This window comes from Panthera uncia, assembly GCF_023721935.1.
Source record: "Panthera uncia isolate 11264 chromosome A1 unlocalized genomic scaffold, Puncia_PCG_1.0 HiC_scaffold_17, whole genome shotgun sequence".
NCBI classification, from domain to species: domain Eukaryota; kingdom Metazoa; phylum Chordata; class Mammalia; order Carnivora; family Felidae; genus Panthera; species Panthera uncia.
Genome location: NW_026057577.1, coordinates 87,919,529 through 87,933,339, shown reverse-complemented (window position 1 = coordinate 87,933,339; position 13,811 = coordinate 87,919,529). Strand labels below are relative to the sequence as shown.

At 57.0% G+C, this 13,811-nt stretch overlaps 1 protein-coding gene across 3 annotated transcripts; it reads left to right on the top strand.

The window, feature by feature from the left end:
- The first annotated feature begins 234 nt into the window (after positions 1-234).
- On the top strand, positions 235-10,726 carry FGFR4 (fibroblast growth factor receptor 4). Of its 3 annotated transcripts, XM_049648618.1 has the most exons (18): positions 235-404; positions 2,804-2,947; positions 3,636-3,899; positions 3,991-4,071; positions 4,195-4,361; positions 4,929-5,052; positions 5,556-5,746; positions 5,879-6,017; positions 6,341-6,534; positions 6,643-6,788; positions 6,875-6,996; positions 8,159-8,269; positions 8,356-8,546; positions 8,945-9,067; positions 9,157-9,227; positions 9,451-9,588; positions 9,837-9,942; positions 10,041-10,726. In XM_049648618.1, the coding sequence occupies exons 2-18, from the start codon at positions 2,857-2,859 to the stop codon at positions 10,185-10,187; spliced, it is 2,406 nt and encodes an 801-aa protein (XP_049504575.1). In that variant the 5' UTR covers positions 235-404; positions 2,804-2,856; the 3' UTR covers positions 10,188-10,726. The 3 variants fall into 3 exon arrangements, with proteins under 3 accessions (XP_049504575.1, XP_049504576.1, XP_049504574.1); XM_049648619.1 differs by lacking the exon at positions 235-404 and having other exon boundaries at positions 1,600-2,947; positions 6,341-6,380; positions 6,643-6,738; XM_049648617.1 differs by lacking the exon at positions 235-404 and having other exon boundaries at positions 1,601-2,947.
- The last annotated feature ends 3,085 nt before the right edge of the window (positions 10,727-13,811 follow it).

Below are 13,811 nucleotides of genomic sequence, written 5' to 3'. Positions count from 1 at the left end.
TGATGGGGTGTGCAGCAACCTGGGGCGGGGCCCCGGGATTGGGCTGACCCAGATGGCCACTCGGCTCTGTTGGGTTTGGGGACTGATGTCCAAGCGGACGGGACACTGTACTTCCCGCAGCTTTGGCGGTGGTCCTGATAGTACTGATCCAGGAGGGGCGGGCCCAAGGTGGGCGGGGCCTTGGGTTGTCCCCCGCCAAGTCGCTGTCAGGTTAGAGCTGGTCCAGGAGGGGCGGGGCCCAAGGTGGGCGGGACGCTGGGCCTCCAGCGGCCACGCCACTGTCGCGGGTGCATTCCTGGCTCTCTGGCCCGGGGCGGAGGAGCGCCCTGGCTGAGTCTGCAGTCCCCACTAGGAGCGGGTGTCGGGGCTGGCCGGAGCTGGGAGCGCGGCCGCGGAGGACCCAGGTGAGCTGGGACCCTGTGCCTGGAGAGGGACCACGGAGGCTCGAAGTGAGCCGGGACCCCTTGAGGACCCAGGTTGCGCTCCCAGCCGCCAGGGGGCGAGCGGCGGCGGGGCTCAAGGACTGCCCCCTCCCAGCACTGGGGACCTGGGCGTCCTCTCGGAAGGGGGGTGGAGGGGACGGTAAATCAGTAACCCGCAGCGCACACAGGGCCTTTTGTCCCGCTCCGTCCAAAGAGCACCCTGGCCGCGGAGCTGGTTACTCATTGCCCACCGGGGCGGGGGCGGGCCGGCTGTTTCTGCTGCTCCGCTCTGGACCTGCCTGTTTGCACCTCCCCCCAGGGTGGCCGGGTAGGGGGGGGGAGGAAGAAAAACGCGCGCTGGTCCCTTGGCCGCGCGCGCTGGACTGTCTGCGCTCCCGGAGTAGAGATGAGGAAGCGGAGGATCCGAGACGTGCAGTCATTTGCCCCGGGTCCCCCAACGCTTTAGTGCGGAAAGCTGAAGGAGAACCCAGGACTGTCTGATGACAGTGTCAGGCCCTTCAGCCCCTGAACAAGGCAGCGGGTCGGTCTGTCTGCCGCCGCGTGTGATCCGACTAAGTGTCCTGAGGTCACAAGATCAGGGCAGCCCGGAATGGGAATAAAATCCTGGGCCTCCCCACTCCTTTCCCAACTAGAGCTGTGGACCCTGAGAGCCGCACTCCCTGCAGAGCAGAGCAGGGTGGAGGGATTTTGTGGAGGAGAGCCATAGAAACTGGGGGTGTGTGCAGGGACAGTGGCATCTGAGTCCGATGAAGAAGAGAAATGGGGACGCAGAGGTGTGTATGTGCAAGAGAGAAGATATGCCCAGTTTTGAAAGTCAGTGGTTTCAGTGCTGAAGAGGCTGAAGGAGCAGACTGTGCAACCAAAGAGGATTGACAAGGGCAAGGAGGGCGGCTTGGGATGCTGGATAAACTGTAGATTGGATCCTACTGGACAAGGGCAGCCATTAAGGGTTTGAAAGCTGAGGGGGTGTGGGGTGGTGACATGGCAAATATTTGTAATTTTTAAAGCCCTGCTGGAGAGTGGAGGCTGGAGAGTCAAGGGAGATGTCTGCAAAGGCCCAAGCTAGAGATGACTATGGCCTGCCCTGGGTCCAAGCAACGGTGATGGGATGGACCACAGAAGGATTGAGGAGGCAGATGGACTGGAGGTGGAGGAGGGGTGAGGGGGCATGAGATGAGATGATACCCCAGCTTCAGGGGCAACCCAGGGAAGGAGCAGTTTGAAGGGGGAGATAATAGCTTTGGCCAAGACAAACTAAGTGCCCCCTGCCTCAGAGCCAGAGCTGGAAGGGGGGCAGCAGCTGATGAGAAGGGTGCAGTTGGCTTCCTGGGCAAGGTAAATTCAGAGACACCAGTGCCTAGTGACTGTTATTCAGCCCCAGGTAATAGCCAGTAGCCCCTGGGACTATACTGGTCGCCAAGGATGCAGACATCCTTGGTGGCATATGGAGGAGGATAACCAGATAGGGTGGGTGTGTACATCACACCTGAACTGCACCAGAATCAGAGGTGATTGGCCAAGGGCAGACCCAGAATGACAGTAGTGGGGAGGAAGGGGGAGGAGAACATTCCAACATCCTGTGCTCCCTGTGTTCCCTACATATGTTCTCTTTTATCCTCAAAGCAGTCCTGTGAGGACAGCACCCAGAGAGGGACTGGAACTTGCAAGTTGGTTAGAGTCAGGATTTGAACTTCACTTTGTTGGACGCAAGAGCCCGTGTTGCCTCAAATAGAGTTGTGAGGACACAAAAAGCAGAGGTATTCCCAGCATGCATTTCTGGTTCAGCATGAGGAAGAACTGCTTGCCATGGAATGTACTGCCTTGTCAGTAGTGAGCGGCCTGCCACCAGAGCTATTCAAAGCTGGTCACGAAAATGTCAGTAATGCTATAAGAAGTGTGGGTCAGATCAGATAACATCCAGATGCTGAGGTTTGGCCTTGTATTGTATTTCATATTTTTTTTTTGTTCTCCAGCAATAAATTCATTTATTCAGCAAAAAAATAAATGATGTGTGCTGAGAGTGAGCAGAAGATCTGTCTCCGTTCTCTGCTTTCCTCCAAGGAAAGAATCCCCAAACTGCCCTTTCTGTGAACTTGTGCCAAGGTCTCAGCAGGACCGGAGGAGAGCAGGAAGCCCAGCCCTGCCCCCCTGCACAACCTACTGTGAAGAAGCTTTGGGCTCTGGCAACAGCAAAGCTACTTCCAGTCTCTGCCTTGCTGCTGTGTGGTGGTGGTGGTGGGGGGGGGGGGGTTGTACAAGACTTCTAACCACTTCCTGTCTCAGTTTCTTCATCTGCAAAATAGGGGAATAGTACCACCAAAGGTGCATGCATAGCAGGGGTTCTTCTCCCTCCTTTTCAGGAAGGCAGTTGGTGGGAAGCCCAGCCTGGGTCCTTGTGAGCAGCAGGAAGGATATGCAGCTGCTGTTGGCCCTGTTGGGGGTCCTGCTGGAGGTGCCTGGGGCTCCAGCTTTGACCCTTGAGACCTCTGAGGAAATGGAGCTAGGTATGGCCTTTAAGGTGAGAGAGGATGGCAGGGGTGGGCACCTGGAGGGGACTACTAGCTGAGAAAAGCAGGAGAAGATCCTGGCCCAGTTCCTTGAAGAGGTGCCAGCAGGGCAGGGCCCAACCATTTGAGACAAAGTGTCTGGCTCCCAGCAAGCATCCACCTATCTCTGTGTCCACGAGAGAGGACTGACCTTGCAGGGTGAAGGGTCCTGTGCTGGGCTGCAGAACTGGTGGTGAGCCCATCGGCTGTGTGTGTGTATGTGTGTGTGCGGGTGGGTGTGTGGGGGTGTGTGTGTTCTATGCACTGGGTTTGGGAGGCCCAGACTGCATGTATGGTATATGCACTGTGAGTGTGGTGTGCCTGGGAGATGTGGCATGTGCCCTGTATGTGGCATCTATAGCATGTGTTGTATGTGTGTGTGTATGTATGTGTGTGTCAGGCAATGGCATGACCAGTTCAGCATGTGTGCTCTGCACTGCGTGTGTGATGTGCACCAGAGGCATGGTAATTGCCTTACACAGAGCATCTGTAGCATGTGATTATGTGTGTGTAAGTTGAGGAGCAGCAGGTGTCCAGCATGTGTCGAGAGGTGCTTGTGCCCTGCCTGTGCAGCATGTTCCCCATATCCAGGGGGCTCCCTCAGCTGGGGCTGTGGGGCTCACTGACCTCTGCCCTTGGCCCACAGAGCCCTGCCTGGCCCCCAGCCCAGAGCAGCAAGAGCAGGAGCTGACCGTGGCCCTTGGGCAGCCTGTGCGGTTATGCTGTGGGCGGGCTGAGCGTGGTGGCCACTGGTACAAGGAGGGCAGTCGCCTAGCACCTGCTGGCCGGGTACGAGGCTGGAGGGGCCGCTTGGAGATCGCCAGCTTCCTACCGGAGGATGCTGGCTGCTACCTCTGCCTGGCACGAGGCTCCATGCTTGTCCTGCACAATGTTACCTTGGTTGTGGATGGTAAGGGGGTCTAGAAGGGGCTAAAGGGTGCCTGGGGAGAGAGATCCTCCCCATACTAGACCTCAGACATCTCTTTTTATTCTTGACATAGACTCCTTGACCTCCAGCAATGGTAATGAGGACCCTAAGGCCCACGGGAACCCCTTGAATGGGCACATTTACCCCCAGCAAGGTCAGTATGAGTCCTCAAGGACTCATTTTCCTACTTCCCAGCTGGTCACTGAGAAGAAGAGACCTGTGTGGAAGCAGGTGGTCATCCTGGGGACACTAAGTTCTCCTTTCCCCTCCTCTCCAGCACCCTACTGGACACACCCTCAGCGCATGGAGAAGAAACTGCATGCAGTGCCTGCTGGGAACACTGTAAAGTTCCGCTGTCCAGCTGCAGGCAACCCCATGCCCACCATCCGCTGGCTCAAGGATGGAAAGGATTTCCACGGGGAGCATCGCATTGGAGGCATTCGGGTGAGTCTCCAGGTTCCAAGACCATCTGTTCCTCCATTTTCACTCCCCTCTTGGTCCCCTCATACCTATAAGTCATTCCTTCTCTAATGAGGAAGGCAGCTGTGGGCCCTAGCAGCACTAAACTGTGGACTTGGACAGCTCTGATTCAAGTACCCACTCTGCCACCCTGCGGCAAATGACTTAATCTCGCAGCCTTAGCTTTCTGTGGGAAGTGGGAAGGATCAATAACTGGCAGGTATTGAGTTTCAGCAACTAATTCTCATGATAAGACCCTGCAGAGCCTGCTCCAGGCTGTAGTGAGGAAGCTGAAACTGAGAGAGGGCAAAAACTGGCCCAAGGTTGTATAGCCAGGAAGAGCCCCTGCTAAAACTCAAAGACCCAGACCCAGGGCTCAGACACTTCCTGGAGCCTTCTCCTTCATCTCAGGGTCTCTGGCCTTGGCCTGGCTTCCCCAGGGCCTAGAAAGCTTGAGAAGACCCCTGTGAGCGGGATCTAGCCCCCTCATTCCCTTGACCCCTGGATGGGCACAGGTGAGTGGCCCCTCATGGACACTTCCCCTGTCCCCAGCTGCGCCACCAGCACTGGAGCCTGGTGATGGAAAGTGTGGTGCCCTCGGACCGTGGCACATACACTTGCCTCGTGGAGAACTCTATGGGCAGCATCCGCTACAGCTATCTGCTGGATGTGCTGGGTGAGCGGACGGGCAGGCAAGGTGGTATGGGGGTGGGAGCTCTGACACTGCCCTCGGGTAGGGCCCGGTCTGACAGGCAACATGGACTTGGTCTTAGATGGCTCAAGCTGCCCTAAGTGTCCTAGTGGGTCAGAGGGAAGCACAGGGGGTAATGTTGGCCTGGAGGAATAGGGTCAGCTGAGAGAAAAAGTGAGGAAGACATCCAGGCACAGGCTGAATAAAGGTCCTAGGTGTGACAAATACAATGCATTTGTGAAGAGCTGTATGCCTGGAGTGGGGCATGTAAGTGGGGAGCCATGTCGTGGAGGGCTTTAAATGCTAGACCGTGAAGCTGTCCTTGACTGCAAAGGCAATGGGGAGCTATGGTAAGCAGGGGGTGGACAAGATCTGAGCTGCATATCAGGAAGTTCCTTCCCTGGAGCTGGGGGGAGGCAGGAGGCAGATGACCAGGGTGCTTCTGTGGGTGCCACTGGTCAGGGTTGACCGCCTGGCCCGGCCCCCAGAGCGGTCCCCGCACCGGCCCATCCTGCAGGCGGGGCTCCCAGCCAACACCACAGCTGTGGTAGGCAGCGACGTAGAGCTGCTGTGCAAGGTATACAGCGACGCCCAACCCCACATCCAGTGGCTGAAGCACATCGTCATCAATGGCAGCAGTTTCGGTGCCGACGGCTTCCCCTACGTGCAAGTCCTGAAGGTCTAGCCCCCACCAGCACCTGAAGCCTACTACTCTCCCATGGGGTGTGGGGGGTTGGTCCCCAGCCTCCATCCTACCCACAATATTGCCCTAGGCCCTGTGGCGACCCCTGATTATGTCCCCGGTCCCCAGACAGCAGACATCAATAGCTCAGAGGTGGAGGTCCTATACCTTCGGAACGTGTCAGCCGAGGACGCAGGCGAATACACCTGCCTGGCAGGCAACTCCATTGGCCTCTCCTACCAGTCAGCCTGGCTCACGGTGCTGCCAGGTGAGCACTTGAGGGGGCCAGGAGAGGCTGCAGGAACCCTGCTCTGATCCAGCAGTGGGCTGTGTCCTGTGGGGCTTGGGACATAGCATGCAGATTTGTGTGTTTGTTCCCTCATTAGCGGTCCTTCTGTGCATGTCCACATATGATTGCCTTGTGAGCCTCTGGGGTATGGGTGTGCAGGACTGGGTATAGCTCCAGCTTGTTTGTCAAATGTCCCCATGTGTGCTGGGAGCTGAGAGGGCCTGAGTTAGAAGATGTGGAGCTGGCCATCTGACCACTGACCTGTCAGTTTTCTGTCTATATATGTGTCTGTCTGTGGACAGAGGAGGACCTCACATGGACAGCACCAGCACCTGAAGCCAGGTACACGGACATCATCCTGTACGTGTCAGGCTCTCTGGCATTGGTTGTCCTCCTGCTGCTGGCCGGGCTATATCGAGGGCAGATACTCATCAGCCGGCACCCTAGGCGGCCCGCCACTGTGCAGAAGCTGTCCCGCTTCCCTCTAGCCCGACAGGTACCTTGCTGTTACCCACGCCTTCCTGTGTCCCCAAAGCGAGGCTCTTGGCCTGCCTTCCCAACCCAGCTCAGCTCCAGCAGGCTGACCAAGTCACCCACCTTACAGTTCTCCCTGGAGTCAGGTTCTTCAGCCAAGTCAAGCTCGTCCTTGGTGCGGGGTGTTCGTCTCTCCTCCAGTGGCCCTCCCTTGCTCGCTGGCCTTGTGAGTCTAGACCTACCTCTCGACCCGCTATGGGAGTTCCCCCGGGACAGGTATGCTGCATGGAGTGAGCATAAGGTTCAGGTTCCAGGCAGGAATGATGTTCATATGGCTGAGGCCTCGGCTTTCTAATTTCCAGGTTGGTGCTTGGGAAGCCCCTGGGTGAGGGCTGCTTCGGGCAGGTGGTGCGTGCAGAGGCCTTCGGCATGGACCCCACCCGGCCTGACCAAGCCAGCACTGTGGCTGTCAAGATGCTCAAGGGTGAGTGGTGACACCGGGGGAGGTGCTGTGGCCGTGAGACTAACAGAAGGGGCTCATGGTGCTACCAGTTGAGCACTGGTGGCCAAAAGGGCTGCAAGATGCCACTCTTGGGCCTAGGGCCCAACTCTGCTACCGACCCTGGCCAGCCATTTCTGAGACTGTTTCCTCACACGTCACATGGGGTAAACAATAGTTCCCAGGCTGAGGCTCGTGGCAAGTGCCTGGTACATAAAATCTTAACCACTTGAATGATGAGAATTACAAGGATTTGGGATGACTGGGGTTAGACACCCCCACGTTAGCCCTGGCCCCACGTCAGCCTGGGTCTCAGATAACCATGTCAGCCTCACAGGCCATACCTTCAGCCTCCCCATCCGGGCCCTCCCCCAAGTCTCTCCCCATGTCCACCACTCTAGAACAGCCCAAGCACCAGCCCCAAAGTGCCTAGGACACACCTGGGACCTGCCATCGGGGCTTCTCACTGCTATCCCCCACTTCCTCTACAAGAGCAGCCAAAACCATTGTTCTGCTCCCCCACCCCCTCCTCTCTGCACAGCTGGGGCCACCTGGTGCTTTCTGGGAGGCAGGGATTGAGAAATGTGCATTGTGAGGTTTGGCAGGGAGGGTATGTCATTGGCCAAGGGCCACAGGTCAGCCCTGGTCCTCAGCCTTCCCAAGAAGATCTGGAGCAGCTTTTTCTCAGCCTCCCCTAGCTGTACTTCACGGGCAGCTCCCTGAATTCTCAGGCCAAAAGGACACCAGGCCCCAGTCAGACAGGCCTCAGGGCGCCAGCCTGCTTCCCGCCCCCAGGAGCTCTTACCCCATCAAGAACGAATGCCAAACCTCCAGACACAGCGTCTTCCTGTTCAGAGTTCTTCCTCCTCTCCTCTGTTTCCTAGTCCCACTCACAGAGAGGCCTACCTCCTGTAGATCCTTGATCTTGTTTCATCCTTGCAACTGCTGTGAGAGGGCATGATCCATTGCCCCATTTTATACAAGATGATCCTGAGGTTCAGAGACGTTAGAAGACTTTTTAAAGGCCGGAGAGCTTAGCACGAATTCAGGCCCAGAGCTTCCTGACTCCAGGTCCAGCACTCAATGTCCTATATAGTCAACCCTGCACTTCCCCCACGTATAGTCACCCTGGATGTCACCCTTGCAGACAATGCCTCCGACAAGGACTTGGCAGACCTGGTCTCTGAGATGGAGGTGATGAAGCTGATCGGCCGACATAAGAACATTATCAACCTGTTGGGTGTCTGTACTCAGGAAGGTGGGTTCGAATGGGGCTAAGGACAGGGACAGTGGGGTATGGAGCCACAGCCTCAGCAGCCTCCCTGTCCATTCTCACCTCTACAGGGCCTCTGTATGTGATTGTGGAGTGTGCCGCCAAGGGAAACCTGCGGGAGTTCCTGCGGGCCCGGCGTCCCCCAGGCCCCGACCTCAGCCCTGATGGGCCAAGGAGCAGTGAAGGGCCACTTTCCTTCCCTGCTCTGGTTTCCTGTGCCTACCAGGTGGCCAGAGGCATGCAGTATCTGGAGTCAAGGAAGGTATGGGCAGTGGGCAGCACTCTGGACCATTCTAACTGCTCCACCTGCGTACTTTCCTGCCGCTGGCACTGAATGTCCCCATCTTCTCCCTCTTTCCCCTTTTCCATTATCCTGTCTAAATGTTCCCAAGTCCTTCTGTACCCCCCATCCATACACAGTTGACACTGCATGTCCCTATTCCTTCCTCACACAATCCCTAACTCATCGGGCAAGGGAAGAGACCATGCAAGAGAGAGGTGGGGCCCTGAAGTTAGCTTTGGTTTCCCCCTCTCTGCATCTTGACGTCTTCATTCGTAGAATGAGTGGATGATGCCTACCCCAGGGTTACTGTGAAGTGCAGTGTGCCCAGCATCCAGCCATGTGTCCTAATAAACCTAAGTCCCCTGCCCTGCCCCTAGTGCATCCACCGGGACCTGGCTGCCCGAAACGTACTGGTGACAGAGGACAATGTGATGAAGATAGCAGACTTTGGGCTGGCCCGTGGCGTCCACCACATTGACTACTACAAGAAAACCAGCAACGTGAGGGAGGCAGGGCAAAGCTGGAAAGGGGGTGGGGGGCACCAGGACCTATGGGACTTGGCATCAATGCCCCCACTTCTCCCATCCAGGGCCGCCTGCCTGTAAAGTGGATGGCACCTGAGGCCTTGTTTGACAGAGTCTATACACACCAGAGTGACGTGTGAGTCCTGGATGTTGGGGGTCTGGAGTAGCTGCCAGCAATCATTGTCCTACCCCACAAAAGGGGCAAAGCACTTGCCCAAGGTCACACAACCCTAGGACCTGAGTGGGCCCAGACTCCAATCCCCACCCTCCATGGTGGATCATGCCTGTGAGGCCCCCCATCCCAGCCCCAGGAGTAGGGAGCAAAGCTCTGCCCTGCTGAGCACTATTCTTGCCTCTAGGTGGTCGTTTGGGATCCTGCTGTGGGAGATCTTCACTCTCGGGGGTTCCCCATACCCTGGCATCCCTGTGGAGGAGCTGTTCTCACTTCTGCGGGAAGGGCATCGGATGGACCGGCCCCCAAACTGTCCCCCAGAGCTGTGAGACCTCACTCCCTTCTCTCCCACTTTACAGTCCTCATCCTCTGCTCTGACCTTGTCCTTAGGACTTGGTTCCCTAACTCACTGTCACCATCTGAGGGGAGATCCTGGCCTAGTTTCTGTGACCCTTCCCCTGAGTAGCCCCACCTAACCCTTATCAAACTCTGCCCCTTTATCATACCCTTGCCATAAGGTCTCCCCCCACATTCAGTCCTGAGACTCTTCTGCCCCTCCACCCTCTCCACCAGGTATGGGCTGATGCGTGAATGCTGGCACGCAGCACCTTCTCAGAGGCCTACTTTCAAGCAGCTGGTGGAGGCACTGGACAAGGTCCTGCTGGCCGTCTCCGAGGAGGTACTGCTCTCCTCTTGTCCCATGACCTCCCTCTGCCCTCCCCCCTCTGGGCCTCATCTCAGCCGACTACCTGGACTGACCAGCACTGTTCCCCATAGTACCTGGACCTCCGCCTGACCTTTGGACCCTACTCCCCTGCTGGAGGGGATGCCAGCAGCACCTGCTCCTCCAACGACTCTGTCTTCTGCCATGACCCCCTGCCACTGGGGCCCAGCTCCTTCTCCTTCCCTGGAGTGCAGACATGAGCAGGGCCACAAGGTTGTTACAGGCAGGCAGGCCAGCAGCCTTCAGCCTCCTGGTTTAGCGGCAACCTGGCAGTGCTTGACCTTGGCAGCCTCAGGCCCCAACCTTAGGGTAGTGTCCCAGATCTCTAGTTCTGCCTTGGGGAGGTCTGTCCTTGTTCCGGGGGCCCCTCGATGAGGCTTCCAGCTCTGGCCTCAGATTCCCAAACCAGACTTCAACCCCAGTCTTTGGACACGTGACCCAGGTGTCCTAGTGGCCTGAGTGTTAGTGTTCTGCCTGGCCTCCTGGCCCTTAGCACTTAGTCCAGGGGTTTGGCTGGACCTGGCTGTAGAGCTGTCCTAAACCTCCCTGCTTCCCTGCACCAAGAGAGGTCTTGGGCCTCCGAACCCCATTTCCCCAGGCCTCCCCTGCCTCTCCTTTGCTGTTTGTCCCAGCATCTTGGTGGCAAGAGCATTGGCCCCTGTGCTCCCAGCTGAGTGGCTGGAAGCCTGCCGAAAACACAGAAGCAAATGACCTTTTATAAATTATTTTTTGAAATAAACCTCTGTGTTCCTGGTGTCTTCCCTGCAGTGGATGGAGAGGAAACAGGGTGGAGGGACCCCCAAGCTGAGAGTCTTGCCTGAGTGACACAGACTGAGGGCTTTGTGCCAGGCCTTGGGTTTGCATCCACTTCCGGCTACCTCAGGGCAAACCCAGGAACCTGTGTGCACCTCTGACTTGGTCTGTCTTGCCCCATCTTGTGCACGTGATGGTGTGAACGAGTGCTAATGGCAGAGGAGTCCACATGGCACCATCCACTGGATGGAACTCTTATACCCTCTGCACATGCATGTGCATGTGCCTGCCCTGGGACTGTCCCCAAGGGAGCTGGCAGCACCCCTCCCCCATCTGCTCAGCATTAACCAAGCTGACCGTTAACACAGCGTGAAAGCCTGAAACACAGCTTCAAGGCTGCTGCCTGCTCCCACGCTCTGCTGCTCAGGCTGGGGGCTTGTGGGGGCTGTGCCTGCCCCGCCTGCCCCACCCTGGCCAGTCTCCCGGGCAGCAGCTGGTTGCCGCCCAGCTAGGCTGCAGCTGTCCCTGCCTGCCTGGTCCTCCCCTGGGGAGGGGGTGAGGAGATCAGTTTCCCAGGGCTCTGAGCCTGGAACCTTCCCGGGATCCATCCAGGCAGTTACTGCTGCTCTCCATGCCCTGAACCAGGGTGGAGTTACCTGACCCAGTGCCTGGTGCTCCCTCCTGCCCTGTCCTCCTGGGACAGGACAGACCCTTTGTGGAGGCCACCTGAATTGCCTCATGGCCTCCCAGGGGGTGGCAGCTGAAAATACATACAGGGTCAGAAGGGACAGGATGTAAGAATCTGGGGCTGGGAGCAGCCTGAGACTGAGCAGCAGCTTCTGGCCATGCTTCTCTTCCTGTTCCAAGTCTCTTCGCACTCCCACCAGTGCCCCCTCTGACTCACCATGTCCCAAACTGAACTACTCATCTTCCCACACAAAGCCACCTCCATGAGGACCCCTACCCCTCATCTCAGGGAAAGGCACCAGGCCAGAAAACAGGGAGTCATCCCTGACTACTTCCTTTCCGTTGGAACTCTATTCCCTAATGGGATGGAGAGAACACCAGACTTGGAGCCAGGAGGTTCAAAGCCTGCCACTTCCAGTGTCCCCAGGCCAATGCTATTATTTCTCTGTCACTTTCTTCACCAGTGGGGTACGCCTACTCTGCCTACCTCCCAGGGCTAGGAGTTTACGATGAAATGAGTCTTGGATGAGCACACGCTTGGGAAAGGATGCCATGCAGAGTTCACATGGGTTTTGTTGAGCATTGCACTGAGAACTGGTACTTGGGCTTCACAGCAGCCCTGTGTGTCCTCCTCCTAAGTGACCCCCTCCCAGCCCAAGGCCCCCTCCCCTTCTCTCCCATTCCCCTACAGGTGGCTTGGGAGGCAGCTTCCACAAGCAGCTCTTGGCTTATGCTCCCCCTGCACTCAAGGACCCCTGCTAGCTTCCAGGAGCGTGCAAACTTTCTGAGCCCCGCTCCCAAACCCAGTCTTCCACAGGAGGTCACTATGCCTAGCCCAATCAATCACATGACAGGCAGGTCCCTAAGAACTCACCTGGGGGAGGAAAGTGTTGGGAGGCTAGAGTAGTGACAAAGACAGGGAATGATGTATGAGAACTCCCATTTTTCCACTTTCCCATTGTAAGCCCACGGCTGAGCTGGGCTCAGCCACTCACCACTGTCCCTCACTACAGCCTCACCAGACAAACATCAGCCTTCCCAATTTAATGATGGGGAAACTAAGAATGTGATAGGCCCAGGATCACAAGGATGGGAGACTAAGGAAGGAGCTGAGTTGACCCCTGTCCCCCACCTCCCCCAACCTTCCCCAGAGCCCAGGTTCCCAGAAGGTCCTGTGCACATGGGAGACCAGAGTCAGGTCACTCAGAATGACAGAGGCAGATGGTGCCTTGTAGGTCTCGGGGGCCAGGAGGGGTTCTGCTACCCACCCTGTGCCCCCTCCCTGCCAGCCTCCTTGGCAGGCACCCGCTTGCCACATTCCTGACGTCCCAAGTCAGAATGAGACAGATGCCGCTAATTCCCCCATGCAAGCTTTCCGTTCCAGCTTCCCTCCCCCGAGCCTCTCAGACCAGCATGGCAGCATCTGGAGCCTGGCCCTCTCAGTCTGCCAGAGTTCTGAATGGCTTCTTACCCAGTGATGCTGGCTTCAGGAGCTTGCAGAAAAAGCACAGGGTTATCTCCAGACTCTGCCATTTGTTGGTTGTGTGTGTATTAGTCAGGGCTCTGGTAGGAGCAACAGGTAGATAGTCACACCAATCTGGAAAGTCCAAGCCAAGGAACAGGAGTCTACTGGGAGGGAATCAGCACCTGGGAGGGAAGGTCAGGTTGTCTGGGGGGAGGGGGGGGGGGCGGGTCGCTAGGGATGTTACGACTGAAGTTACTCTCTCTGAGCCTGAAGCACAGAAATGATGACACGTCTCAGAGAACTGTTAGAAGCCCTCAGTCAACAATGGCCGTTGTGGGGCGCCTGGGTGGCTCGGTCGGTTAAGCGTCCGACTTCGGCTCAGGTCATGATCTCACGGTCCGTGAGTTCAAGCCCCGCGTTGGGCTCCGTGCTGACAGCTCAGAGCCTGGAGCCTGTTTCAGATTCTGTGTCTCCCTCTCTCTCTGCCCCTCCCCTGTTCATGCTCTGTCTCTCTCTGTCAAAAATAAATAAACATTAAAAAAAAACAAAAAACAATGGCTGTTGTTACTCAGAAATTAGGAGGGAATGGCCCCCAGGGCTGGGTTGCCATGATCTCATTCTCTCCTCATGGCAGCCCTTCCTGGAAGGCATTTTTGTTCCTGCTGCCCAGATGAGGACAGTGAGGCTCAGAAGAATGAAGTGACTGGGCCAGGGTTACATGGGGGCAGTTGAGAGAGTCAGTGCTTTGGACTAGGTGCTCTGTCCTAGTGCAGAACTCATTCTCACAGTCCCAACTGCCCACTGTTCCAAGGACCAGGTTTTCATGAAGTAAGAGACATCTACTAATAAAACGTCCATGCACGCAGGTGGATGGACCTTCATGACACCCAAGCACAGAGCTCTTTGAGCCCCAGCCCTA

Bases quoted from the DNA above. Each gene is read 5' to 3' on its own strand.
- FGFR4 (XM_049648617.1), top strand. From the start codon at position 2,770: ATGCATAGCAGGGGTTCTTCTCCCTCCTTTTCAGGAAGGCAGTTGGTG. The intron at 6,535-6,642 runs GTACCTTGCTGT...CCCACCTTACAG, and splicing joins GCTTCCCTCTAGCCCGACAG to TTCTCCCTGGAGTCAGGTTC. The intron at 8,270-8,355 runs GTGGGTTCGAAT...TCACCTCTACAG, and splicing joins GGGTGTCTGTACTCAGGAAG to GGCCTCTGTATGTGATTGTG.